Source organism: Aureobasidium namibiae, assembly GCF_000721765.1.
Source record: "Aureobasidium namibiae CBS 147.97 unplaced genomic scaffold scaffold_22, whole genome shotgun sequence".
Classification (NCBI taxonomy): Eukaryota; Fungi; Ascomycota; class Dothideomycetes; order Dothideales; family Saccotheciaceae; genus Aureobasidium; species Aureobasidium namibiae.
In genome coordinates this window covers 373,565-397,430 of record NW_013581187.1, presented here as the reverse complement: position 1 = coordinate 397,430, position 23,866 = coordinate 373,565, and the positions used below count along the sequence as shown (strand labels likewise).

General features: G+C 52.7%; 11 protein-coding genes across 11 annotated transcripts; 6 read left to right on the top strand and 5 right to left on the bottom strand.

Moving 5' to 3' along the window:
* Window positions 1–550: 550 nt before the first annotated feature.
* M436DRAFT_76468 (vacuolar protein sorting-associated protein 35) lies at window positions 551–3,344 on the top strand (the record flags this gene model as incomplete). Its single annotated transcript, XM_013567928.1, has 4 exons — window positions 551–684; window positions 740–2,936; window positions 2,988–3,134; window positions 3,183–3,344. The coding sequence occupies 4 exons, from the start codon at window positions 551–553 to the stop codon at window positions 3,342–3,344; spliced, it is 2,640 nt and encodes an 879-aa protein (XP_013423382.1).
* A 399-nt stretch (window positions 3,345–3,743) lies between these two features.
* On the top strand, window positions 3,744–4,812 carry M436DRAFT_76467 (ARF/SAR superfamily; the record flags this gene model as incomplete). Its single annotated transcript, XM_013567927.1, has 5 exons — window positions 3,744–3,818; window positions 3,878–3,916; window positions 3,974–4,057; window positions 4,121–4,444; window positions 4,783–4,812. 5 exons carry the CDS (start codon window positions 3,744–3,746, stop codon window positions 4,810–4,812), a joined length of 552 nt encoding a protein of 183 aa, XP_013423381.1.
* Window positions 4,813–5,772: 960 nt separating this feature from the next.
* M436DRAFT_56841 (uncharacterized protein) lies at window positions 5,773–6,598 on the top strand (the record flags this gene model as incomplete). The annotated part of the gene is made up of 2 exons (XM_013567822.1): window positions 5,773–6,055; window positions 6,126–6,598. The coding sequence occupies 2 exons, from the start codon at window positions 5,773–5,775 to the stop codon at window positions 6,596–6,598; spliced, it is 756 nt and encodes a 251-aa protein (XP_013423276.1).
* A 484-nt stretch (window positions 6,599–7,082) lies between these two features.
* On the bottom strand, window positions 7,083–9,187 carry M436DRAFT_14730 (uncharacterized protein; the record flags this gene model as incomplete). Its single annotated transcript, XM_013567780.1, has 5 exons — window positions 7,083–7,976; window positions 8,026–8,559; window positions 8,615–8,637; window positions 8,689–9,096; window positions 9,154–9,187. Coding segments are annotated over 5 exons (1,893 nt in total), but the record flags the coding sequence as incomplete, so codon positions are not given.
* An 889-nt stretch (window positions 9,188–10,076) lies between these two features.
* M436DRAFT_56772 (mitochondrial carrier) lies at window positions 10,077–11,076 on the bottom strand (the record flags this gene model as incomplete). Its single annotated transcript, XM_013567808.1, has 3 exons — window positions 10,077–10,134; window positions 10,185–10,370; window positions 10,421–11,076. 3 exons carry the CDS (start codon window positions 11,074–11,076, stop codon window positions 10,077–10,079), a joined length of 900 nt encoding a protein of 299 aa, XP_013423262.1.
* A 251-nt stretch (window positions 11,077–11,327) lies between these two features.
* M436DRAFT_85842 (mitochondrial glyco protein) lies at window positions 11,328–12,414 on the top strand (the record flags this gene model as incomplete). Its single annotated transcript, XM_013567926.1, has 4 exons — window positions 11,328–11,475; window positions 11,533–11,713; window positions 11,770–12,338; window positions 12,392–12,414. The coding sequence occupies 4 exons, from the start codon at window positions 11,328–11,330 to the stop codon at window positions 12,412–12,414; spliced, it is 921 nt and encodes a 306-aa protein (XP_013423380.1).
* Window positions 12,415–12,597: 183 nt separating this feature from the next.
* On the top strand, window positions 12,598–13,852 carry M436DRAFT_76462 (uncharacterized protein; the record flags this gene model as incomplete). The annotated part of the gene is made up of 3 exons (XM_013567925.1): window positions 12,598–12,610; window positions 12,963–13,065; window positions 13,117–13,852. 3 exons carry the CDS (start codon window positions 12,598–12,600, stop codon window positions 13,850–13,852), a joined length of 852 nt encoding a protein of 283 aa, XP_013423379.1.
* A 982-nt stretch (window positions 13,853–14,834) lies between these two features.
* M436DRAFT_85840 (PIN domain-like protein) lies at window positions 14,835–16,606 on the bottom strand (the record flags this gene model as incomplete). The annotated part of the gene is made up of 2 exons (XM_013567924.1): window positions 14,835–14,880; window positions 14,952–16,606. The coding sequence occupies 2 exons, from the start codon at window positions 16,604–16,606 to the stop codon at window positions 14,835–14,837; spliced, it is 1,701 nt and encodes a 566-aa protein (XP_013423378.1).
* A 520-nt stretch (window positions 16,607–17,126) lies between these two features.
* M436DRAFT_56909 (uncharacterized protein) lies at window positions 17,127–17,498 on the top strand (the record flags this gene model as incomplete). The annotated part of the gene is made up of 1 exon (XM_013567829.1): window positions 17,127–17,498. A coding segment is annotated over one exon (372 nt), but the record flags the coding sequence as incomplete, so codon positions are not given.
* Window positions 17,499–17,962: 464 nt separating this feature from the next.
* Window positions 17,963–21,837, bottom strand: M436DRAFT_56654 (vacuolar protein sorting 41; the record flags this gene model as incomplete). The annotated part of the gene is made up of 3 exons (XM_013567786.1): window positions 17,963–18,204; window positions 18,267–20,135; window positions 20,196–21,837. 3 exons carry the CDS (start codon window positions 21,835–21,837, stop codon window positions 17,963–17,965), a joined length of 3,753 nt encoding a protein of 1,250 aa, XP_013423240.1.
* A 649-nt stretch (window positions 21,838–22,486) lies between these two features.
* Window positions 22,487–23,497, bottom strand: M436DRAFT_85837 (uncharacterized protein; the record flags this gene model as incomplete). Its single annotated transcript, XM_013567923.1, has 1 exon — window positions 22,487–23,497. One exon carries the CDS (start codon window positions 23,495–23,497, stop codon window positions 22,487–22,489), a length of 1,011 nt encoding a protein of 336 aa, XP_013423377.1.
* Window positions 23,498–23,866: the final 369 nt, after the last annotated feature.

The following is a 23,866-nucleotide window of genomic DNA, read 5'->3' as shown; positions in this document are numbered from 1 at the left end:
CGAATAGAGGAGGAGATAGCTGCTCAATTTGATGTACAAGCGGACCATGAATCAGAGGAGGAGCTTGAAGAGCTACCACCTATATCAATCCGCTCAGCTATCGAAGCTCTGAGCATCCTTCGACTGTACGAGGAGCAGCAGAGCGAGGCTTTAGCGCCAGTTATTGAGCAGCTAAGCAAGCACGAGGTAGTACTATAAGATCGAAGGAATAGAAGCCTTCGTCAAGCGCAGATAACCTCCTACTTCGTATAGCGTATACAATGCCAAGGGCTCTCGATTGAACGATAATTACGTTATAACGATATTGAAGTGGTAGATCGGTCCGATCGTTATAACGAGAGGGGACTGTAGAAAGCGGTGGAGCAGAGTGGCTGGAGCGGCCGTGGAGCTCGGGCCGGGGCGATTGGCGGAGCGAGACTCTGGCTGACGCGGAGGTAGCCAAGGCCCGCCCGGCCATGCGTCCATCCATACTGTACCATCGTCATGCGAGCAGAGTAGAAGCAATTGCGCCGACCCTCACACCACTTCCGCTACCTAACACTGCCTGAACATGGCATCTCCGCCGCTGGTCGAGGACCAGGCACGACTCCTGGAAGATGCCTTGACCGTCGTGCGCCAGCAGACGCTCCTGATGCGCCGCTGCCTGGACACGCCGGGCAAGCTCATGGATGCCCTCAAGTGCAGGCGCGTACCGGATCCTGCTGCCCACCTCATTCTCATCTGCTGACCACACTTACAGCTCCACTCTCGTCTCCGAGCTGCGCACCTCTAGCCTCGGCCCCAAACAGTACTACGAGCTGTACATGTCCGTCTTCGATGCCTTGCGCCATCTGGCCGTCTACCTACGCGAATCTCACCCTACCAACCACCTTGCCGACCTCTACGAGCTTGTCCAGTATGCCGGCAACATTGTCCCCCGGCTGTACCTCATGATCACCGTCGGAACCGTCTACATGGGCATTGAGGATGCCCCCGTAAAGGAGATTATGAAGGACATGATGGAGATGAGCAGAGGTGTCCAACACCCTATTCGTGGTCTCTTCCTCCGCTACTACCTCAGCGGTCAAGCTAGAGACTACCTGCCAACTGGTCAAGGTCAAGGCCCCGAGGGCAACCTTCAAGATTCTGTCAACTTTGTCCTGACCAACTTTGTCGAAATGAACAAGCTCTGGGTCAGACTCCAGCATCAAGGCCACTCGAGAGAGCGCGAGCAACGTACAAAGGAACGTCAGGAGTTGCAACTGCTTGTTGGTAGCAACCTCGTCCGTCTCAGTCAACTGGTTGATCTTGAGGCCTACAAATCCTCCATCCTCCAGCCCTTGCTCGAGCAGGTCGTCCAGTGCCGCGATGTGCTTGCTCAAGAATATCTGCTCGAAGTCATCACCCAGGTCTTCCCTGACGAATTCCATTTACATACCCTTGATCAGTTCCTGTCAGCCACTGCACGTCTCAATCCTCACGTCAACGTCAAAGCTATTGTCATTGGCCTCATGGATCGCTTGTCTGCCTACGCCGCTCGCGAATCCGAGTCTGATGCCCCCGAAGATCGCGAGAAGGCCGAATCCGAAGCGACTACAAGACTACTCGAGAAGATGAAGATCGCCTCGGAGTCTGCTTCAGCTCCCGCCGACGAAGAAGCAACTCACCAGAACGGTGACTCAAAACCTGAAGACGATGCTCCTGCCGAGGCCACTGCTGACACCACGACCGAGGATGCGACAAAGACGGATTCAGTCGAGACCAATGGCGATGCAAAGAAGCAAAGAGGCATACCCGACAATGTGCGCCTCTTCGAAGTGTTCCACGAGCAAGTCATTCACCTCGTCAGTATGCAGAGATTGCCAATCCAGGATATCACGGCGCTCCTTGTCTCATTGATTAACCTCGCTCTGAACATCTACCCTGATCGACTAGAATACGTCGATCAGGTCTTCCAATACGCAAACAAGGAGGTCTCGAGATTTGCGAACTCGGCTGACCTGCACTCGCAAGCTTCTCAGGCCAACCTTTTGAATCTGCTTCTTGCGCCAGTCAAGACCTATCTTTCCCTCTTCACAGCTCTTGCAATTCCAAGTTTTATCCCTCTTCTCCATGCCCAGCCATATCCGACTCGTCGATCGGTGGCTGGAGAAGTTGCGCGAAGCTTGTTACGCAACGAGACCAGGATATCGACTTCCGAAAACCTACAAGGAGTGCTGGAGATTCTCAAGGTTCTGATCAAGGAGGGAATGCAACAGCCTTCTGGCTACCCTGGTGGACCTGTACGAAGAGCAGCCGCAGAGACCGATGAGACTGTCGAGGAACAAGGATGGCTTGCACGAATTGTGCATCTTATCCGTGGCGAGGATTGCAACACTCAGTTCAAGTTGCTCCAATTGGCCCGTGATGCATACGCTCAAGGTAATGAGCGCATCAAGTACACTACGCCTGCATTGATCACAGCCTCGCTCAAGCTCGCTCGCCGGTACAAGGCTCGCGAACACCTCCAAGATGATTGGTCAAGCCAATCTTCTGCACTCTATAAATTCTGCCACACACTGATATCCACGCTGTATACTAGAGTTTCTACGCCTGGCGTCCCCGATCTTGCATTGAGGCTCTTCATTTCCTGCGGATCTGTCGCCGATCAATGTGGATTTGAGGAGGTTGCCTACGAATTCTTTGCGCAAGCATTCACTGTGTATGAAGAGAGCATCAGCGACTCGAGGGCGCAGTTCCAGGCCATTTGCGTCATCGCACAAAGTCTTAGTGGCGCGCGCAACTTCAGCCGCGAAAACTACGATACTCTCATCACAAAGTGCGCGCTTCACGGCAGCAAACTGCTCAAGAAACCCGACCAGTGTCGAGCTGTATACCTTGCCAGTCATCTGTGGTGGTCAGTGGAGAAGAATGCGGAAGAGAATGAAGAGAACAAGGAGAGCAAAGAAGGCAAAGAGGTATGTTATGAACGGGCACACAGCGTGACTGAAGCTAATACGCTGCAAAAGCTCTACCGCGATGGCAAGAGGGTACTCGAATGCCTGCAGCGCGCGCTCCGTGTGGCCGACGCTTGCATGGACACAGCAGTGTCGGTTGAGCTATTCGTCGAGATCCTCAACCGCTATGTCTACTACTTTGACCAGGAAAATGATGCTGTAAGTCGACTTAGTACTCAGGTCAGATTGATACTGACCAAGCGACAGGTGACGACCAAGTATCTCAATGGGTTGATCGAACTGATCCACTCGAACCTCAATACGAATGAAAACAGCTCGAGTTTAGACAACCCGAGAAGACATTTCCAGCGGACATTGGACTACATTGCAGGTAGAGAGTACGCCGGAGTAGAAACGCGACCTAAATGAGAGTCGGTGTAGATAATAATGTATGCAAACGGATGTCAAGTGTCAATTGTGTAGGTAATCTTGAGTCTTGAGAAATGTTGAAGGTCAAAGATAGTCTTACCAAGGACAGAGGATTTGTTTTGTTTGAGAAGCAGCGACGTCAGTGCCAGATTAGTTTCGGTCTGCGGAGACGTTGGTGCATCTTCCACCTGTAACAACAACAAAGCATTCGCCAACCTCCCCCTTCGCATCGACTATCCTCGCCTTATCGTGAAACACCAAACCGACTCGCTCTCCGATTCCAAGGAACTCAAAAGACTGCGCGTGATCCTGCAGAAATAGGCGACAAACGAGTACACGAAGCGCAACTCGCCGCCGACACATATCCACAACGACAGGCATACACAACAAGCGCACAATATGGGAGGCTATCTGTCATCTCTGTCTAAACTTGTATGGGCAAAGAAAGAGATCAGGATATTGATATTGGGCTTGGTTCGTCGTACCGTTGACAAGCGCTGGCAGTCCAAGGAAGCTGACTGTCTTGCCTCTAGGACAACGCTGGAAAGACAACCCTTCTCTACAGGCTCAAGGTATGTTGGCCTTAGCCTCTGAGCCCTTGATAGCTCCTAACCGCCTTCATCCGACAGATTGGCGAAGTCGTCACCACCATTCCAACGATAGGCTTCAATGTCGAGTCTGTAAATTACAAGAACCTCAACTTCAATGTCTGGGTATGTGCCGCTACGAGCGACCATCTTTGTCGCATACGTCTCATCCCCTGACACGTTAAACAGGATCTAGGAGGCCAAACATCTATCCGCCCTTACTGGAGATGCTACTATGCCAACACCGCCGCTGTCATCTTCGTCATCGACTCGACCGATGTCGATCGCCTTTCTACCGCTGCCGACGAGCTCTCTGCCATGTTGAATGAGGAGGAATTGCGTGACGCTGCACTGCTAGTGTTCGCAAACAAGCAAGATCAACCGGGCGCCAAGGGTGCGGGAGATATCAGTGAAGCGCTTCGTTTGGGCGAGCTCAAGGACAGGAATTGGACCATCGTCGCTTGCAGTGCCATCGATGGTAGAGGTGTTACGGAGGGTATGGATTGGATGGTTGTAAGTCTCACTTCGCTGCCCCAGACCCTGCTGTCTTGGATGATCACTAACACGCCCGGTAGCAAACCGTGCAACAAGAGTCGTCCTAACACACCAATATCGCCTTGATGAATCTTCCATCCTTTAGAGGATTCGATCATGCTCACCCGACTGCCGTCCACCTACCCCACGCCAGTGCTCTCCCGTCCGCAATGCGGAGTTCAAATCCCCTTCTATGATACCCTGTAATTACACGCTTTCTCGTAACCATCTTAATGGTCTTGGTCCCACACTACTGGATCGCCCGGCGCACTGCAAGAGTGCTATACGTCTAATGGGTGACTAACTCCCCTACACAGTCATGGACAAATGTCTGTACCACAATGTGAATCATGACTCGGATTACGGATGGTCTCTATGATGCTGTCACTCACCAACGCCTACTGTCATTTGCTCTATATTATACAAATAACAATGCTGCAATGGCCAAGTTGGACCTTGTCAGAGCAATAGTCATGGAACCAACTCGGCCACTGGCTTCAGGAATATCTATCATTGGGCTGAGTTAGACCATGCCGTATAGAGACCATGCCGTATAGATCAGACATCAGACCAAGCTGCTGCTATAGATACTTCGGAGTAGCATACCAAAAACCATGGTGGTGTTGTTCTGCATATTCCGAGATGATCAACTCTGTAAGATAATTCGTAGACTCTCGTGAGCTCTCGCTCGGCAAGGACTTAACTCAAAGGGGCTAGGCATTGCACGTGCGGGCATGGACAGTCTACCGTTTCTCTGTGCTTCCATGCGAAAGAGCATGTGTCCAACGACGAATTGGCCTGACATCGCAGAGCACTTACCCAGATAAATGAAACCGACCCATAGTCCGCTACTTCTGTTTTCTTTGCTCGAAAGACTGTGCAAGATTCAATGTTCAAACAGAGATATTTCGCTGTGACCGTCATCTTCTGTTTGACACATACGATACGATGCCCTGCCAGTGGTACTCTGGCCATGAGAAGTTGTATTGCTGGTTGTACGCTTAGCGCATCCGAAAGATTTGATGCAGCGAGCATTCTTGCTCATGGAGTGAGTTCCTTGCCGAACCGCGGATCACCGACCATTATTTGGTCTTATTTTTAGGAGAAGGAAAGTGTACGGGATGATGTGACGATCATCGAATTACAGCCTCTTGATGTTCGCTCGTGATCTGTATCTCCGGAGATGCGAGAGTTGGTAAATTGGAATTGATAGCCTAGCGTTTCTCTTGGAAGAGCTCGTCTCGAAACCGAAAGCCGACTTGCAAAGGTCGCAACCGAGCCCTCCACGCCGATCACTTCGGTCCGCGATGGTTCCGCTGGTAAGACGACATGCCTCGGTACGACACTCCAAGTCTGTACGAGATCAACACAGAGAACGAAACCTAACCACCCAGGATAACCACCCCTCAACCTCCATGCCTGTAACCGAAGTCGCGACCATTCCGCTCAGAGCCAATGTTCTGGAGCGAGGAAGCCAAGCAGCTCGTATCTGGCAGGGCATGATCACCACAATCTCGCAACAAGATGGCTGCCAGTATATTCATGCCGGACTCGAACATGAGAGCCCGGACACGGCGCAGTTGTTCATAGGTACGTTGGAGAAGTGGACATGATCGGCATCAGAAAAGAGTGTGTGGTTGACAAATACTGTACGTAACAGGCTGGGATACAATCGAGTCTCACCAGAGGTTTCAAGATCTTCCTCGCTATCAGGAGATGCTAAAGAGCCTGGAACCAATTCTTGACGGATCTCCACAGCTCGTCCACTTCGAGCTCAAAAGTCCCAGCAATCTCACTGCAGCCGTGTCTGCTCCTGTTACCGAGATCGCAACCGTGTTCCTCCTCGAAAAGACAGAATCGTTTGGTGAGAATCTGAGCTCGTTTGCAAAGATTGTCGACGAACACGCAGAAGGGGCTTCTTCGGGCTGTGCTCATTCCTGGATTCTAGAGGACGTCCAGCACGAGAGCCTCGGTGCAGGTGTCAAAGGAAGAGCCTGCCTGCTAGCCATCGGATGGTCATCGATATCCGCTCATCTGGCCTTTAAAGAAACCTGTGCTTTCAGGAAGGGTGTCGAGCTCCTGAAAGACGCACGAGGCTCAGAGATACACCACACGATTTTCTCTCCAATCTAGCGCCAATCCATATAACATTGTCTGACTACTTATGATCATATCGTTGATGTGGAGCATCAGCTCTTGGAAGCGAGAAATATGCTTGGTGAGGGTTGAAGTTGCTGAGGTTGAAATCGCCCATCGTTCCAATCGTACCAAGTTCTGCATTGGGAGCAAAGTATTTGTCCCACTCGTTCTAGTCAAGCTTTGTTAGCAAAGGGAATTCTGGCGGCTCGTCTCGATGAGAGCTCATTGAGAGATTGCTTACCCAATCCATATTGGCCACAGCCTCCATCCCAGGATCAGTCGAAGAATCACGATTGACGCCTGCGTGACTTCCACTGGCATCAGAGGCAGGCCCTTGCTCGGTATGAGGTAGTTGTGAGTAGACCATTGTTGGAGTGGTGAATGTTTGAGCAGAGCGAGTTATATGCGGCGCCGTTACAGGCGTGTTCAACTGTGAGGTTGTTGATGGTCCTGGGCTGGACTGACTTTCGACGTCAGCTGTCGCGCGTAATTTCCGTACACTGTGGTATTTCTCTAGGCGGTCCCGGAGCGTGATGATAATGCCCTCCGCCTTGTCTACCTGAGAAGCTTGAGGTGGCGTTTCGAAGATGTAATCGAGACTGTTCCAGATCCGTGTGGCCTCGGGCATCTCGGGTCTGGCATAGACTTCGAACACCAGAAGCACGGCGGCATGATATTGTAGAATAGCTCCGCGATACCATGCCCACATTGCCAACTCTTGTCGGGTCTCCATGGCTACGCCAGCTTCGACAGTACCCATACAGGCCTCAATAAGTAGATTGCGAAGTCTCTCAGGCATAGGGTAGTTCGTGCCCACAGCATATCGCTGCAAGATGACGACCAAGGCTCTGTTGCTGGAGGCACGGTATAATTGCTTTGCGAGAATCTGCTTCGGTGTGTTTCCTTGAACCAGAGGTGAGTATTTGGCTTCTGTGGTCGCTCGGAACTTTTTGATTCTGTTTAGAACGGAGGTCAAAGACAGTTTCTTTTGGTCCATGCGCTGCATATCCACCCAAAGTTGGCGTATGAGTTCGTAACACTCGAACTTGAGCTTAGACAAGGTCATATCGGTCCAGTAGGGCAGATCATCGCTTGGCGGTGAGGCTGTCATAAGATCCGTGTCATTAACATTAAGAGGCAGCTTGGTGTCGTATTCTTCTTTACGGATCTGGGGACGAGGTCCAGTAGCTTCGCAGGTCCGGACGTCCAAGAAACAAATTTGGTACCAGATCAATCTTCGGACGTGAGTATCAACAGCACTCAAACCGAACGTGGTTCCGTCGCGATGGAGTCCCATGCATTGTGCAAGACGAATTGCGGTCCCTACGAGAGCCGAGTGTGCTCGGGAGATCTCCGTCCGACATAGGGGAAGCTACTAAGGTCAGCTTACTGGTTGCTTGACGGGACTTGAAACTTTTTACCAAATACATGATGAAGGCCTGCATGGTGTCTATTTTCGTTGTCCTCAGAAGATTTGCTCTTGAAAGCATGAACTCGGCCATTTCACGAAGCCTTTCCACAAGCGATTGCTTAGGCATCTCGGAAAACGATGCAGCTGAATCATCAGACAAACTGACAGCCGCCGAGAACATTGCTGCGAAGAGAATGGCCTGAATAGGAGCCGGTGTTATCGTGCCATTACTCAGATTACTCCAAAAGAGAGTATATTGTCTTTCGAATGTGGGCTGATGAACGAGACGAGCGACAGGATGCACGGCATTGAGATATTGCGTGATGAGCTGATCCGCAACGTGGCGAGGTGGGAGAAAGTACGCCGTTATGGGCTCCGGGAAGAACAAATTCGAAGACGGAACAATGAAATCTGGTCCAGGATTGAGGAACTCCTCTTGGGATACGGCGCCGGGTTGCCATGGCACGTTTGGATCAGTGTAGCCATGGCGTTGACAGTACAAGTTTTGACTCTTGTGGTTAGCACTGCGCAGCTTTGCATTGAGCTGGGCGTATGGTCAGCACTGGGATACTATGAGCAGTCGGAGTGTTTCATCATACCTCGTCAGACATTTTTGGTCGCACTGTAATATGGTAAGCACTGATTTGGCAAAACATTGAGAAATATCACATACCTAGGCCGCCCACCCTGTCGGACATTCGCAACTTGCCGAGCTGAATACCAAGATCCATAAGTCCATCGTCAGCATCGTTATCATAGACCTGATCAAACATGCCGAGAGGAGAGGGCTCAGGATCTTGCTCATCGTCGGCTGACAAGCCCTCGTAATCATCGTCTTCGGCTTCAATCTTGGGTACTACAGCAGAGCGATCGGATCCTGATTTGGCGGCAGCGCGACGAGCAACATCTCGTTCAAGCGTTTCTTCGAGGTCACCGAGTCGATCCTTGATTTCAGCCAACTTCTGCTGAGCAGCAGTGTCCAGAGCTGGAGCAATGTACAAACAATCTCTCTGGAAGCGCTGACAGTTACCACACGGTACTTGTTTGTCGCATTTCAATTTACGTTGGCGACAACTCAGGCCTAGAGGACAGAGAGTCAGGTCAAGTGATTCAAAGACGCGAAGGATCAGTCCCTTACATGATGCGATGGTCCTGTTGCGGCGGCGGATCTTCTGCTGTCCTTGAGGGAGGTCGGCGGGCCTATTCTTTGGCTGGCGGGTTCTTTCGGCCGTAGGAGCTTTCGAAGGTTGATTATAAATGGCATCGGCCATTCTTTAACGCCACTCGATTTTTGAACACGCAGGAATGTCAAGATACCGAATTCCAAGTCTGCCAGTCGCGGGTAGCATACACTATAGGGCCCTTGATAGACGGCGCAGAGGAGAGAAAGAAACAAGAGAGTTAGCTCGGGTCAGGTGACAAACGGAAGGCGGCCGTTGTTTTTCAAACTATAATCGCTTGGGCTCAAGTCGATCCCAGTCCAGACAGCGTGCGTTCTCTGCACGATGGAGCGTGCTCTGCGCATGTTCTACCTTCAAGATCTTCGCTGCGGCCTCTCCTCTGACCCGACACTACTGCTTACTCGATCATCATTCTCGGTACGACTTGAACACATCGCACCGTCTCTCTAGCTCATGGTGCCGACTCCACTTACCACGTTTTACACCACTCATATCTATGCAGGTGCATGACAGACCTGTCTCTTGTGCACATTATTGAACTTAATCCAGCTGCCACGGCCCGCACCGCAGACATGCGACCGAGCGTTGGGCTCGCTCCTCCATCTAGGTATTCGGGCCTGAACACTTGACTTGGCAGCGACAAAATGTTGCTCGACACTCTGACATGTTTAACAAAACAGTTGATCCGCAACGAGGACGGTCGGTCTTGGGCCGCACGAGCACAACGGCAATACAATGAACTGCTAGAAGTAGACTGGCGGCCGTTGCGTGAAGGTTCTTGTTCTCAGCTAGTACCTGCTATTCTCTACTTGTACACATGCACGGCTTTACAAGGTATGGGAGCAGCATATGCATGCTCGTAAGTTGTGCATAATTTCGCTCATAGATATTTCTTGTCGGGATCAAGCCTGTCGAGCAAGTCCATGGTCTTTTCATACCTAGAGAAACCGTCAGTAAGACGTTATTACACAGATGATGACAAACATACATGGTGAAGACTATGCCGCCGCTCAAGATGAGACGACCAAGTCGAGGTACAGCACCAGACCAGAGTGTGAGGAAGCCTTCCTCCCTGACAACGCGCGCCGCGCAGTTGAAGCTGTTCTTGTATTCGGTCTTTGCTTCGATAGATTGCATTCTTGTCTTGACAGTGTCCAAGGGCATGGTAACATATCTGTGGGGGAATTAGCAGGCCATGCTCGAGACTTGACAGACAACACATACACTGTAATGATGCCAGCCACACCGCCAATACCAAAGGTGCTCAAGGCACCAAGCTTCTCTCCTGGAGCAACGTAGCTTTGGGCCAGCTGCCTCAAGCTGGTGTAACTACTAAATCTAACAGCCGAGTTTGCTGCCTGCCTTGCAGTGGTGGGAACAAAGCCTTTGAAGAAACCACGTACGCCCTGTTCGCGGGCAATGAGTTTGGTGCCGTGAATAAAGCCATTCATCCTGGGTTGAGCGGCCTTGCGGTCGTCGATCAATTGAGTCTTGATGCTCTCGAAGGGAGTGACGGCCAGCAGACTTTCGGTGACACCGGCACCGAAGCCTGCGATGACAGTGGCAGGACCACTGATGGTGCCGTCTGGATTTGAGAGCATGTTCTTGTATGCATCGAAAGCGACAAAGCGGACGCCAGCCTTGATGGAGTTTCCGATGATGAGAGTTGTGCAGCCGGCATACCACTGACTACCGAACGGCGGCCATGGTAGCTTCTTGCCTTCAGCGAGACGGCGATTGAGCTGGGAGCGAGTCTTTGCGAATTCGGCGGGATAGGTGATGGCGATTTCGACAGCACCAGCGCTGGAACCGGCGATGATGGAACGCAGAGCCGACGGCTTCTTCTTCTTGTCGACGGGCGGCGCGGCGGCGGCGCTCATGGTGCAGAAGGAGCGGCCTCGTGGACAGAGGGGCCTATGTTGAGATGGAATGAGTCTCTGAGACGGAAGCACACATTCATGTCGCCAATTCACCGCATGTCACAACCGCTATCGCTATGTCATTGCGACAGCGGCCGCCGGACGGGAATGCCCTTGTCCGTGCTCGAGCCTCTCGCCGAAGCTCCAAGACCTTTTTTGACGCGCCATCCAGTCCTGCTTGAACCACCCAAAACTCGACTATCCACATCAACATGCTGTCTTTGCGCCAAATCTCTCGTCAACTGCCTCGCAGTGTTGCTCGTCTGACTCCGATCGCCGCTCGTCAGCCGCTGCGCACTCCCGCCTTCGCCGCCGCCAGAACTGCTGCTCACTTTTCAACCTCGCTACTCCGCCGCCAAGGTGTGTTCTATCGCCCCGCTGCCTGTCCTGGCCCTTGCTTATCGTTCCTTTCACCAGATGCCACCACCCAGGAACTTGCTGCCAAGCTGAATTCGGAAATCGCCCTCGAGAAGGAGCAGCAAGCAGATGACAGCTACCGCTACAACTGCCAAGAATACATTGATAACAGCGAATTCAAGATTGAGGACAAGCCTGGCCAAGAGGAGGTTCACCTCACCAGATCATACGGCGACGAGAAGTTCGACTGTCCAATCCTGCAATTACGCCACCAGCCTGCTAATATGCGGTTTATAGCGTCAAGGTTACCTTTTCCATTGCCGATTTCAACACCTACGACGAGGAGGCCGACGCCGAAGACCCTGCTTTGTACGGCGATGAGGACGGTGCTCTCGACATGGATGGCCAGTCTGGAGGTGCCAACACCAAGGGTGCCGTGAACCAGGGTCGCACCGCTGGTGGTAACATGCGCGTTGCTCCCGAGGACGATGTGACCCCTGCCGATAGACCCGAGCTACAAGATGAGGAGGACAACTCGGCCAGCTTTCCTGTTCGCGTCCAGGTCACCGTGACCCGTGAGGGCAAGGGTGCACTCGCCATCGAGTGTCTCGCTCAGGACGGCGAGATCAGCATCGAGAATGTCTACCACTTCCCCAACGCCGAGCTGGCTGAGGCCAAGACGGCCGAGAAGGACTGGGCAAGACGAAGCCTTTACACTGGCCCTCCGTTCGGCCAGCTTGACGAGGATCTTCAGATGCTTTTGGAGCGCTTCCTCGAGGAGAGAGGCATCAACACACAGATGGCCCTCTTCATTCCCGAGTACATTGACCTCAAGGAGCAGAAGGAGTACATTGGGTGGTTGAACAGTAAGTTGACCGCGGCGCATGTATCTGCGAGAAAAACGCTAACAAAGTTTCAGACATGAAGAGCTTTGTCTCGTAAATCCGGCTAGGAGAAAAATAGCGACCTTCAATGAGGTCAATTTGTACATTATGGAGATAGGGAGATGTTTATGGGAAAGACGGTGTAGGTATGCCGCAAGAAACGAGAAGCCATTAATGAAAGCAGCAATTCCACTCATAAATGGTGCTGTCAGAATGGTCAGAGGTTGGGGTACTAGGTATCATGGCCGAGAGCTGTGCGTGTTTCAGGAAGAAAGCATCGAGCTCGCCCTGCTTGGACGATTCTACTATTATCAGATAAGATTGCGGGAGCAGGAAACAGAAATGCTGCAGTGTGACAAGCATGACATCAATAATTATGTGGGGGAACCCTGAAACACATGAAATATGGGGAACTGGTTGGCTCCTGCCGTGAATGTTGCCAAACCATCTGATGCTGCTGTGTCTCTTGTTCCTGTTTGACAACCTGTCACCTCTGACTCTCTACAAGACAAGACTCTATTCTACAAGCACTGCATCTCTGGCCTACATCTTCGTGTCGCACGCACCCGTACAAACACTTGCATACAAGCTACAACATGTCGGCAGCACCTCCGACCTTGATCAATCTGCCTCCTTCAGACCCAGCGACGCCCTCTGATGCTCCTGGCACTCCCAACTCCACCACGACTTCCATGTCTGAGCTCTCGACGTTAGTACCCACGAAGCTCAAACGAGGAAACTCTGCTGACCTGTGCTGTAGTGTTGCTATCAAGGACGGCCATCGAGGCCACCTACCTCATTCGCACCACTCACGAGCTCCCACATCTGGCACATTGGACGCCGAGCGTGCCGATCGTATCTCACGCCTTGCTGGTCTCGAGCGTGTGACGACTGCTCGCAATCCCACTCCCATCTCCAACCTGACTCCTGGCGCTGCTGCTCCCCACTCGGGCCCTGCTGCTGGCTACTTTGACTCGCAAGGTGTTCCTCTTCTGGGACGTGAACGCAGCACCGTTGGCTCCGCTTCGGCAACTGGTAGTGTCGGCGGCCGAACTACCACTTGGGCCAGCGGGAGCGATGTCTTTGACCACGACAAGATGAGCGAGAGTCAGGATATGGACATGGATACCTCTAGCGTTGGCGCTGCTTCCGAAACGAACAGTCTGGTTGGTTTCGGGGAGGGTGCTCGTACGCCCGCCCGTCACAGCACTGTCGGAAGCCCCAGTGTAGCGAAGGCCACTCCCACCGCTTCGGCTCTGTCACAGTCTTTCCAGAGAGACTCCAGCTTGACTCCGGTCAGCTCCCACGCTCAGTCAGAACAACAAGACGTCCAAATGATTGATCGCAGAACTCTCGATACAGGAACCGAGACTGCTGAGCGTATCATGCGCGAGCGCCTTGGCCCAGAAGGTGGCCAGCGAGGTCTCGAGTCACCCGATCCTTCTAGTGGTCCAGGACGTGATTTGGGAAAGTTCTACTTTGAGTCTGGCAAATGAACTACTGGAGCTTGGCATTGCCAAGGGTGTACCGGAAAAGTATACTGGCACGATTGTACGAAACGAGTCACGAAAATACATTGGTTTTGTTTTGTGTGTCGCACGAGCTCTACAGCGGTACCGAAGATCGCATGAAGCATTCTTCAGGCGGGCCAAATGCCGCCACAATTTGACCATATAATTGCACAAAAGTTTCCGGAATCTGGAATCAAGTGATGTGGTTGTTCAGAGTTGCATGGTGGTTGGATTTCTCGGATGCTCAAGGCCAGGGTTGTACTGCCCTCGACTGATATTGATCAATGCCATTGCTAGTCTTTTCTGCCGCAAGAAGTAATTTCACCGACTTCCAACGCTAGTTGAGGCCCTAGTATTTGGAGGAACATCAATGGGTATTCAGGCAACAATAGAGGCAACGTTGGTCGTAGCTTGAGGATGTGTGGTTCTACAAACATAAACAATCTGCAATTTTGCACAATAGTCACGTCAGAACTCGAAAACGGAAATCAATGAACAGAGAAGCCCTTTGTTTGAAAATCAAAAACTCCGGAACTCATGCATACTCGAATGCTAACCATGCTAAACATGCTACCCATGCATACGCTATACCAAAAGCCACCGCTAGAACACCGAAAGCTCCACGCTGAACTCGAAGAACAAAAGAACATGAAAACATTGGAATCATCATCCCATGAATGCAAATCTCGCAAGATCCAGAGGAAAGCTCGGCCGGCGGTGCAGATTCTGATCTTCCTCATCTTCTTGTTCCTCTTCACTGTCTGGTATCAAGAGATCCTCACTGCCCTGCGAGAAGTATGGCTTGCTAGCACCACTGGATTGTGTGTTTTGACCCGACGTCCGGCTCAAGGGCTGAGACTCCGCAGAAAACCAATCCGCCTCGTTGATATCATCGGTCGAATCCCCACATTGCAAGGCCGCCTCGCTCTTCTGATCCATCACTGGTGATGAACATGGAATCACCACTTCAACTTCGCTTCTTTTTCGCTTTGACTCGGTCGTAGTAGGCGTGTCTGTCACGTTGCCCGGCGCAGCATGCTGATAAGAGAATCTGCTTCGCAGTGACTGCACCTCGTCTGCCAACCCAGCTGTGAAAGGTGTCTCAGCTGTTGTGTCGATAACTTCTTCCAGCACACCGGGACTTTCAACGTGGTGATAGATAGTAAGCCAATTCGTTGACCTTGTCGAGCTTCCTTGTTCTGTTGTGCCTGGCAACAAGCTCATGGCCTGCTCGATCGAATCGTCCGACCACAGATTGAACTCGTCTTTCGATGAATTGCCGATCTTCTCAAGCACAGAGCCCTTGGACAGTGTGGCATGCTTGAAGAATTTGCTTGTCCCAGATTCCACGCGTTCCGTCGGTGTTGATGGCGTAGATACATAAGAGCCATCAGAGCACAAGCGTTGACGCTTCGGCGAACTGGACTTGTTTCGAGATCTGTCTGCCGAGTGACGCTGTGGGTGCTGCGGAGCATGTGCGCTGGATACTGCACGCGAAAGAAGGGAAGGTCGCCTGGCGGAATCTGCAGACCAAGAAGCCGGACCACGCTGCAAGAGACGCTGTTGACTAGGCGAAGGTGTGAAGCTATTTGGGTCAAGCTCAGCCAGTGGGGTGCGCTGAGGCTTGAAGAAGCTGTCTATGGACTTGTGCTTCTTCAAGTCGGGCGTTTGAAGGACTTGGGCACGATTGCGGGCACCATGTTGGAATGTGTTCCGAGAAATCTTGGGCGGACAAAGGGGTTGCTTGGTATGAGGGTGCAGATCACCGACAGCAACGGCAGCAGCGATGTTAGCCTCGACGTGATGGCCAATACATGGGAAGTGAGCGAGATCCACGTCAGGCGCAGGTTCGCTGAAGTTGACGAGACAGCGAGACTGAGGACAGTAGACCCATTGATATAGAAAGGTGGCTTCGGCACTCGCAAAGGATTCGAGATAACCGGGTGGAACTTTGATCTTGCCTTCGAACTGGACGGATCGAATGATACGATCAAGGGTTTTGTGCTTGCGAATCAAGCGGTAGGCGGTTTTGAGACCCATTTTCTCAATACCAGCAAGATAATCGCAACCGTTCAGGATGGCCATGAGTCTGAAATCAGCGTCGGACCAGCCGACTAGACTGATTTCGCGACAGGCAGTGAAGTCGTCTCGGTTGATCATAATGCACTCTCCATATTGGTCGAGCTTGGTGAGCAGACAGCGAGCGCCAAACACCAGAAGATCAGAGTCCTCTGAGATGATACCGTTCACCAAGCCACATCGTTCCAGAAAGACCATCTGCGAGTCGGCTTCGTAAGGAGCAACGATGTAAGGAAGGCAGAGTTTCTTGAGTTCGTCGATGAGCTGACGAGCCATTTCGGGCGTCACGTCAATGCTCTTCTGCAACTCTGCCTGAGCCAAGGAGGACTTGCCTAGACGAAGGAACTCGAGGCCTTTTGTTCTGCTCTCTCTGCGACGAGTGGCGCGATCCTTTTCGGTAGCGGACTTGCTGGGCAGATAGTCGCCATCAAAGACAAGATATGGGGTGACATTGAAGTGTTGGAGCATGCGGACTCGGTGCATGACAAAGTCGAGCCATTTCCTGGTGGGTTTGGCCTGGGCGAGGTCAATTGCACATGCGATGGCGCCGCGGTGTAGCCAGCCATATGCATCAACAGCCAGGGTCTGACCAGAAAAGTGCTTGAGATGGCATGGCTTGTGGATTGACTTGAGCAGAGGGAGGAGACCTTGGATGCCCATGGCGAGTGACGAACTACTTCTCCATGCTCTGCAAGCGGCCAACAGAAGACGTGTCAGCGGGATGTGCAAGAGCTGAGCAAGAGTCAAGGTCAAGGTCAAGGTCAAGGACTGCAAGTGGCGTCTCGAGCAAGAGGGCAGGCGCGTTCAGACGCGTGCTCGTGCTCTGTCTGTTATCGATCGGGCCGGTCCGAGGCTTCGCCCTCGGCCTGGCTGCCTGCCCGATCGTGCCCGGTCACTTTTGCGGGCTTGCAGCGAACAAAACAAAAAAAACAAACCCTCGTCACCCATTTTCCACCAAACAAGCCATGCCGTCCAAATTCGCAAAAGTCCAAAAGCAAGTGTCCAAGAAGAAGGGCGGTGCTCTGGCTTTGCACGAGAACAGTCGTGACGCTCTTCGTCTGCGCGCCGCAGTCGCAAGAGACGACCGTGTTGCACGTCTGGGTGCCGTGCGTGAAAAGTTGAATGATGTATACCGTATGTTGTGCCTCGACAAACACCCAGACCTTGACTAACCTCCTACTCAGTCTACCGCATCCTCTTTCTCCAGGACGAAATCCCCGACCCGCTGCGTCCCCTGACCGACGCTGAGGTCCACCATGCCATCGAGAAATACCTGCACCGCGAGGACGAGACTCTAGCTGCTCTCAAGGCCGAACGCCGCCCAGGACGCCCCAAGAGCACCAAGCACAACCTGCTAGAACAGCAGCAGGACCAGGAACAGAAAGAGTACGAGTCCGGCTTCTGGATACCCGATATGCGCGACGAGGCCACCCTTACAAAACTACGCAACTGGAAGGGCGAGTGGATTGCTCTGAGCCCTCTTAGCTACGTAAGAGTCGAGAAGTCTGGCAAGATCAACGAGAGTGCCTTCCCACCCAAAGGTGCTGCTTGAGAGCCCTCGGTTGTCCTGCCTAGCCACTCTCCCACTGCCAGGTACATGCTACCTCGCATTCTCCACTACCACGCCTAGACATGGTCATTCCGCCGAGACGACTACTCCAGTCATAGCCACCTGCGCTTGATCCGCCTTTGCTTCTCGTCCAAGCGCCAATCGCTGGACTTGTGTAGCTTGTCAATACTACAGACCTCGCTTACTACAAGAGGCCTAACTGGGACAAGCACCAATTCCCGGATCCTTTTTGAACATGGATTACTCACATTATATATCCAACATTAAGACCGCCAACTCATTACAAGACTCTTCAATCAAGTGTGCATAGCGTGTGCTCTTTCCTTCAAGGGCAATTCATTGCACATATTCCTACATCAACAGGGTATTATACACATCCAGGCGGTGGTTATCCTTACCCGCCATCTGTTCCCAAATGTACTCTTCCTGTGACGCTCGAGCCCGAGCTAACCACTCTCGTCTGGCAGTGTGCACACCGGGCATCCACCTTGTACTGCTCGTTTGATCTGGTGTGCATGCTCGACCTTGGTTCGCACACTTCTGCCAGTGTCAACGGGCTCCTCGTCCTCCGAAAGCCTTTGTCCTTCTCCCCTTCTCGCATCGGCCTGATCTGCTTTGGTGTCGAGCTCCAGGAGACAAGACAGGTGGAAGACATGGCCGCAATTAAATCCAATAAGCGTTTCTTTCTCTGTCGTATGCTTGTCAGTATCAAGTTGCACAATGGTCTTGCTTTGTGATTGCCAATCTTACCATCTTGATGGAACACGTCTTTGCAACCAACGCAATACCCCGGTTTGGGCGTGTGATCAGTGCTATCGTCCTCCATGCCATTACCATTGATGATCGGAACCGCATCTGCATGCACCTCAAGGTCGTCGAGCTTTTCGTGTGTAACCTCAAACTTCACTGCCTTCTTTTGTCCTGCACGGAGGACATCCATGCCCGACGTCACCTCACCCCTTAGAACTTTGGCAACTCCATCGCTGATGCTGTGTTGAATCTCATACTCGCGAATCATCTTACCGATGCCCTCTCGTAGGCCCTCGACCTCGAGGCCGTTCGGTATTCGCCTGACCACCGTGATGGGGTTGATAGATGTGCCGACTTCTTCCAATAATGCACGAATGAATTTTGGCTTGTCCATGCTGTAGTCCAATAAGTCATCCCAGAGATCAGGATTCTCCTTGGTGAACGAAATGGCTTGACTGACGTCGCCAAGATCTTCAATGATCAAAAACAAGGCCCTCTTTGTCTGTCCAGTCTTGCTAAGGAGATACACAAGCTCTGGGACGTAGTGTTTTTCCTCACATATATGCGATGCTTTTTCGTATGTATATGAGGTCGAAGATCGCAGGAAGTCCATCAGCAGTTCGCGGTCGTATTGTGCGAAGAGTGCTACTGCTAGATCGCCGTAGTGTTCAACCAGCAGTCGGCCTTCTTCTATCTGTTGTTGAAGTTTCATTCGTTCAGCTCGGGTCATTGGTGTTTCTTCGTCTGTCGTTCGTCCTGTCCAGAGAGCACGAAGATAGAAAAACAGGAATGGTTGATAGGTTGACCCACGCTGGTCGAGCTGCGACACAACAACTTCAGGTCTGATGTTGCCCGAGAAGGCTTCGTCTATCAGTAGGCCAACGACCTCGGCTGACGCTTCCTCCAATTCTTCCAGGGAAGCAGCCTTCATCTGCTCTCTGGGGACACGGAGCATTAGCAGCCCGGGTATATCATCAGAGACAGCATCCGCTAAGTGATATTCCCGAATCAACGACATGGCTGCATCGCCGTTCTGCAATCGAACGTAACAGCGCAAGGCATCTGTTGTGCTACCTTCAGCGAGGTGGAGCTTCGCCAGTCCGTCCAGCAGAATGCGCCAGTCCCTCCCTCGCTCTCCGCCCTCAACAGATTCCTCGTTAACGTCGCTCGATTCAAGCTTGTTCTGAATGGCCGTTTTGACGCTGGTGATATCGAACAACTCGGGATCCCAACGTTCTAGTAACTCGCGGAATCTTGGTCGATCGTGACCAATGTAGTGGCCTAAGACGACTTCATACACAAATGAAGGCAACGCAGGCTTCATGTCGGTACTAGGAATATAGGGCGTGATCTCATCGAAATGGCCGTCCTGTGCAAAAGCCAACACCCACTTCTCCCACCTAGAAGAGGTGCCAAGAACCTGACCAGCTACTTTGCCTGCCGTTGACCATTCGTCATTTGCGACAAGCTGCTGTAACCACAAATCTCCCACCCGTTGTTTCTCCTTGATGGCGATGGAATTTTGGATCTTCTCGGGAGACATGGTAGTCTGAGATACATCCTCATCAGCAAAGAAATCAACAAGGCTGTTTTGGGCACGTGTTGGTCCACTGGGCGAAGAGGGGATGGATTGTCGGTCACTTGGTATGCCGACTATGCCAGGATGGTCATCGATCAAAGTCCAAGCTTTTCCGTACTGCTTGCGCTCTAGCAGCCAGCTGAGATGATCCGAAAGTTCGCGCCTGATAGCCAGAACACAATCATACGGGCTGTGAACGAAGAGCTTGAGACCCGTTCGCGCGAGGAAAGGGTTTGCGTCAGGAGTCGAATGAGGCGGCGCACCGAGTTGAGAACCACCGACGGATCCTGCTGGAGATTTGACGGCGGTCCTCCCGCCTTCGCTAGGGGGCGGACTCTTGATGCTGGCACCAGAACTGAAAAGACGTGTGGCACTCGCACCTGCATCCCATAACCCGGCACCAAAATTCTCCAGAGCACCCTTCTGTGCTGGGGCAAGACGTGGTGGCGGGGGCACATAAAGCGATGTCAGTTGATAATCAGCAGCAGACAATGACTCGAATCTATTAATGTTGAGAGTGTCAACGTCGACCTCCTCACCGGTCGCAAAGTTGATTAAGCGAAGCTCGGGTTGTAAACCAGTTTGCCGGTGATGTCTGCCTCGCTTCGGCGTGTCTTGTACGGAAGAGGGGATGGGATTATCTTGGTCGTCGCGCGTGCGATAAGCAAGAACGGCGAGTAAAGAAGGAGTGTAGAGTGACAATCCGGAAACAACACAATCTTCAAAGGTCAGTTTGTGGAGGATGTCGGCACGTCCAGGAAGACGCTGTACACCGTTCTTGCCGGTAGTAAGACGCGATGCATATACATGAATCAACCAAGCAGTATCCCCCCATCCAACGAGCAACTTCTCTGGCGGACTTCTTTTGGAAGGCTTGGTTGAGTCTTGAGCAGCAGAGCCGTTTGGAGCTCTTGGTTCGTCCAGGTCTGCTTCAAGAGCGTCGTCGTTGATCCACTGCACACGAGTCTTCCATACAGAAGCCATGTCTGGCCAAGCATTACGATTGGGCCGATCGATATGTGCAATGCGTTTCCAAGCTGACTCTGATTCGTGTGATTCGAGCTTGAGATGCGAGCGCATGATTTTGATGCCGTGCTCGTTGACCCAGACAACGAAGCGACCACTACTCGAGAAAGAGATTGTGCTAATGGCACCTTCGCCGGAGTGCAAGACGGTGTCCTTGCCGGTACTATGCCCCAGACCTATAGATCCAAGCCAACCCGAGGCAGCGGCCACGGCGCTGTTTGTATTGGCGTCGGCACTCACACCAGATTTGGCGCCGGTAGTCATGATCAGGTTTCCAGAGAGACCTCCAGAGAGGTATGTGCGATCGGTCTTGTACTCTGGCGACAGAGCAACAGCGTTGATGGGGCGGGCGAAGTTGCGGAGAGTAACATCCTTGGGATCGACGAGCGAAGAGACACAGACATGGCCATCGATGGAAGCGGTAGCAATATGGATCAGATTCGACGGGGTCGGAGGCAGGTTTGGGGGCTGCTTGGGGTTGCGCGACGAAGGTATGGGTAGCGGTGGGGCTCGCCAGGCATTCGAATTCAGACGGTCCAGGCGAGGCGGGTTGGAGAAGGGCTGTGGGGTAGGAGAGACGTCTATTGCGGTGATGGAGGCCGAATGGGCATGGTAGAGACGTAGCGAGTGTAGCGAGGGCAGGGCGAGCGTGTGGATGTTTCCATTGTGGGTCCCGAGAATCATCTTGTCACCGGCGACGAGCAGGGAGCTGGTGGCATCGCCATTGCGGTACACGGTGCCCAAGGCGCCCGTGAGCTTGTCGTACTTGAGATGCGGCTCGTCGTCGTCTTCTTCGTCGTCTTCGGCACCACTGGAGTCCGAGTCTACATGGCTGGCCTTGTCGTCGTCGCGTGTGTCATGTTGTGGTTGTGGTTGTTGCTGGGCGATGGGCTGCGGCGTGCTTGAACGGTCGGTAGCTACGGGGGATTGCTCATTGTGGTGAGTCGCCTTTTGCGCAGCAGACATAGCGCAGGCATGGGATTCCAGAGCCGGGTGCGAGATGCTGCGGAGGAATCTACTTGTATGAGTGCCGAGTAGGCACTGCGGAGGAGCTGCACACCCCCGTCATGCCAAGCAGGGCCCGACCTAGGTAGCCTCTGTCCAACTCTTCTACACCTCTTGCGACTGCCGCTTGTGTCACGACTCTGCTCTCCGATAAAGAGACAGGTTCCTGGAAAGCGTCCTGCTACAACAAACCCAGTCTCTTGATGCTGAGCCTTCGTGGAATACCTAACAGCCGTGTGGGCTTGACCGAGGACACTGCCTCAAGACCGCGACACCTGTGCACCTTCTCACATCCAAGCTCGAGGCTTCTGCCCTGCACCCCAACACCCACGTACACTGCAAATCGGGAGAGAAGAGTAGCACAAATTTCTGTATGTCTGATCATTGTAAGAAGCTGTCTATGTCTTGCTGTCTCTAAGTTGGAGATGGATCCTCCTGATGCTGTCATCGGTATATAACACTGCTCAGTCATGTGAACAAAGGAAAAGGAAGAACAAAGCTCAAACGCGACAAGGCAGACGAGCCTCAACCCAAGCACCCATTACAAACATTACAACCATCGTCACTCATCAACCGCCAATCATAGTGACATCAATCATCCATCTCAACTTCAAACCAAGACCAGAGCTGCCACCATGCCCAAGGCAAGAGCAGACAAGGCAGTCATGACATTCTCACGACCTGCCATACCAGTGTAGGTGGGCAATGGACCGGAGCCAGCTGGGCCTGATGGAACGGAGATGTTGTTGGTGGATCCCGAACCGCTGATGACCGAGCTGAGGCTGCCGGTGCCCAATGGCGAGTACGAGATGGTGTACGAGCTACCGTTGGCAGCAACGCTGGTGGTGATGACGGCACTGGCAGAAGCTGTGATGACGCCTGCCGAAGAGGCTGCCGACGATGACGACGATGCTCCTGCTGAGTTAAAGACGGATGCTGATGCTGAAGCCGACGAAGTGGATGATGCTGATGCTGGAGCCGATGAAATGGATGATGCTGATGCTGAAGCCGAAGCCGAAGCAGATGAGCCAGTCGATGCAGATGCCGATGCCAGACCCGAGCCAGCAGACCCGGATGAGGTTGGGGTGATGGTCCAGCCAGTTGGGAGAGAAGGACCGCCAGAGTAGAGCGTGGTCTGAGTGGTGACAATGGACTCGGTGGATGAGGCACTGTAGCTGATGGTTGACCAGTAGCTCCAGCTCTGAGAGTAGGACGAGCCGATGGTCACGGTGGAGCTGCCAGTCGAGTAGGTGGTCGAGATGGCAGAGGCCGAGCTGACAGTGGCACCAGGCGAGGACGATGCGTAGCTGGTGGTAGCAGGTGTAGTGTAGGAACTGACACGAGTGCTGACGAAGGTGACTGGGCAGATGGTGGTGGACATGCCGACGACAGCCGTAACCAGAGCGAGGGACGTGGCTGAACGAGCTGGGCAGTTGGGAACGTCGGGTGCACAGCTCCAGACGGTGAACTGGGTGGTCTGGTACACAGTCGAGGTCGAGACGGCTGGAACGTACTCGACGACCAGGACGCTGGTGGTGACTGGGTCTCCGATGTTCTGGCCAAAGACCGCGGCGGGCATCATCAGAGCCATGGCGGCAGCAAAGACAGTGGAGAGCTGCATTGTGGCGATGGTTTCTTGATGGTGAGATGATGGTAAATGAGTGAATGCACAAGAGAGTGGGATGTTTGGGGACAAGTCGGTCGAGGTCTGGGAGAGGTTTATAAAGAGGTGGGAACGGCAAGGTCCGTGGCGAAGGTGAGGTGGAAGGCGCTGTACAGGAAGTCCCAACGACCCTCAACAGGTAGGTGCTGCTCATTCTTTTCCTCGTCGCCGTCATCACCACCATCGCTGCCAGCAGGCTGTCGCGATACACACAAGCTCCCCACAAGACAGCTTGAGTTCTTCATGAGGCTTGGGAAGTCTATGCATTCTGGTGGCTCAAAGAGTTTTCGTATCCAGTGGGGAGTGTATAGTGGCCTGGCAGCAGGC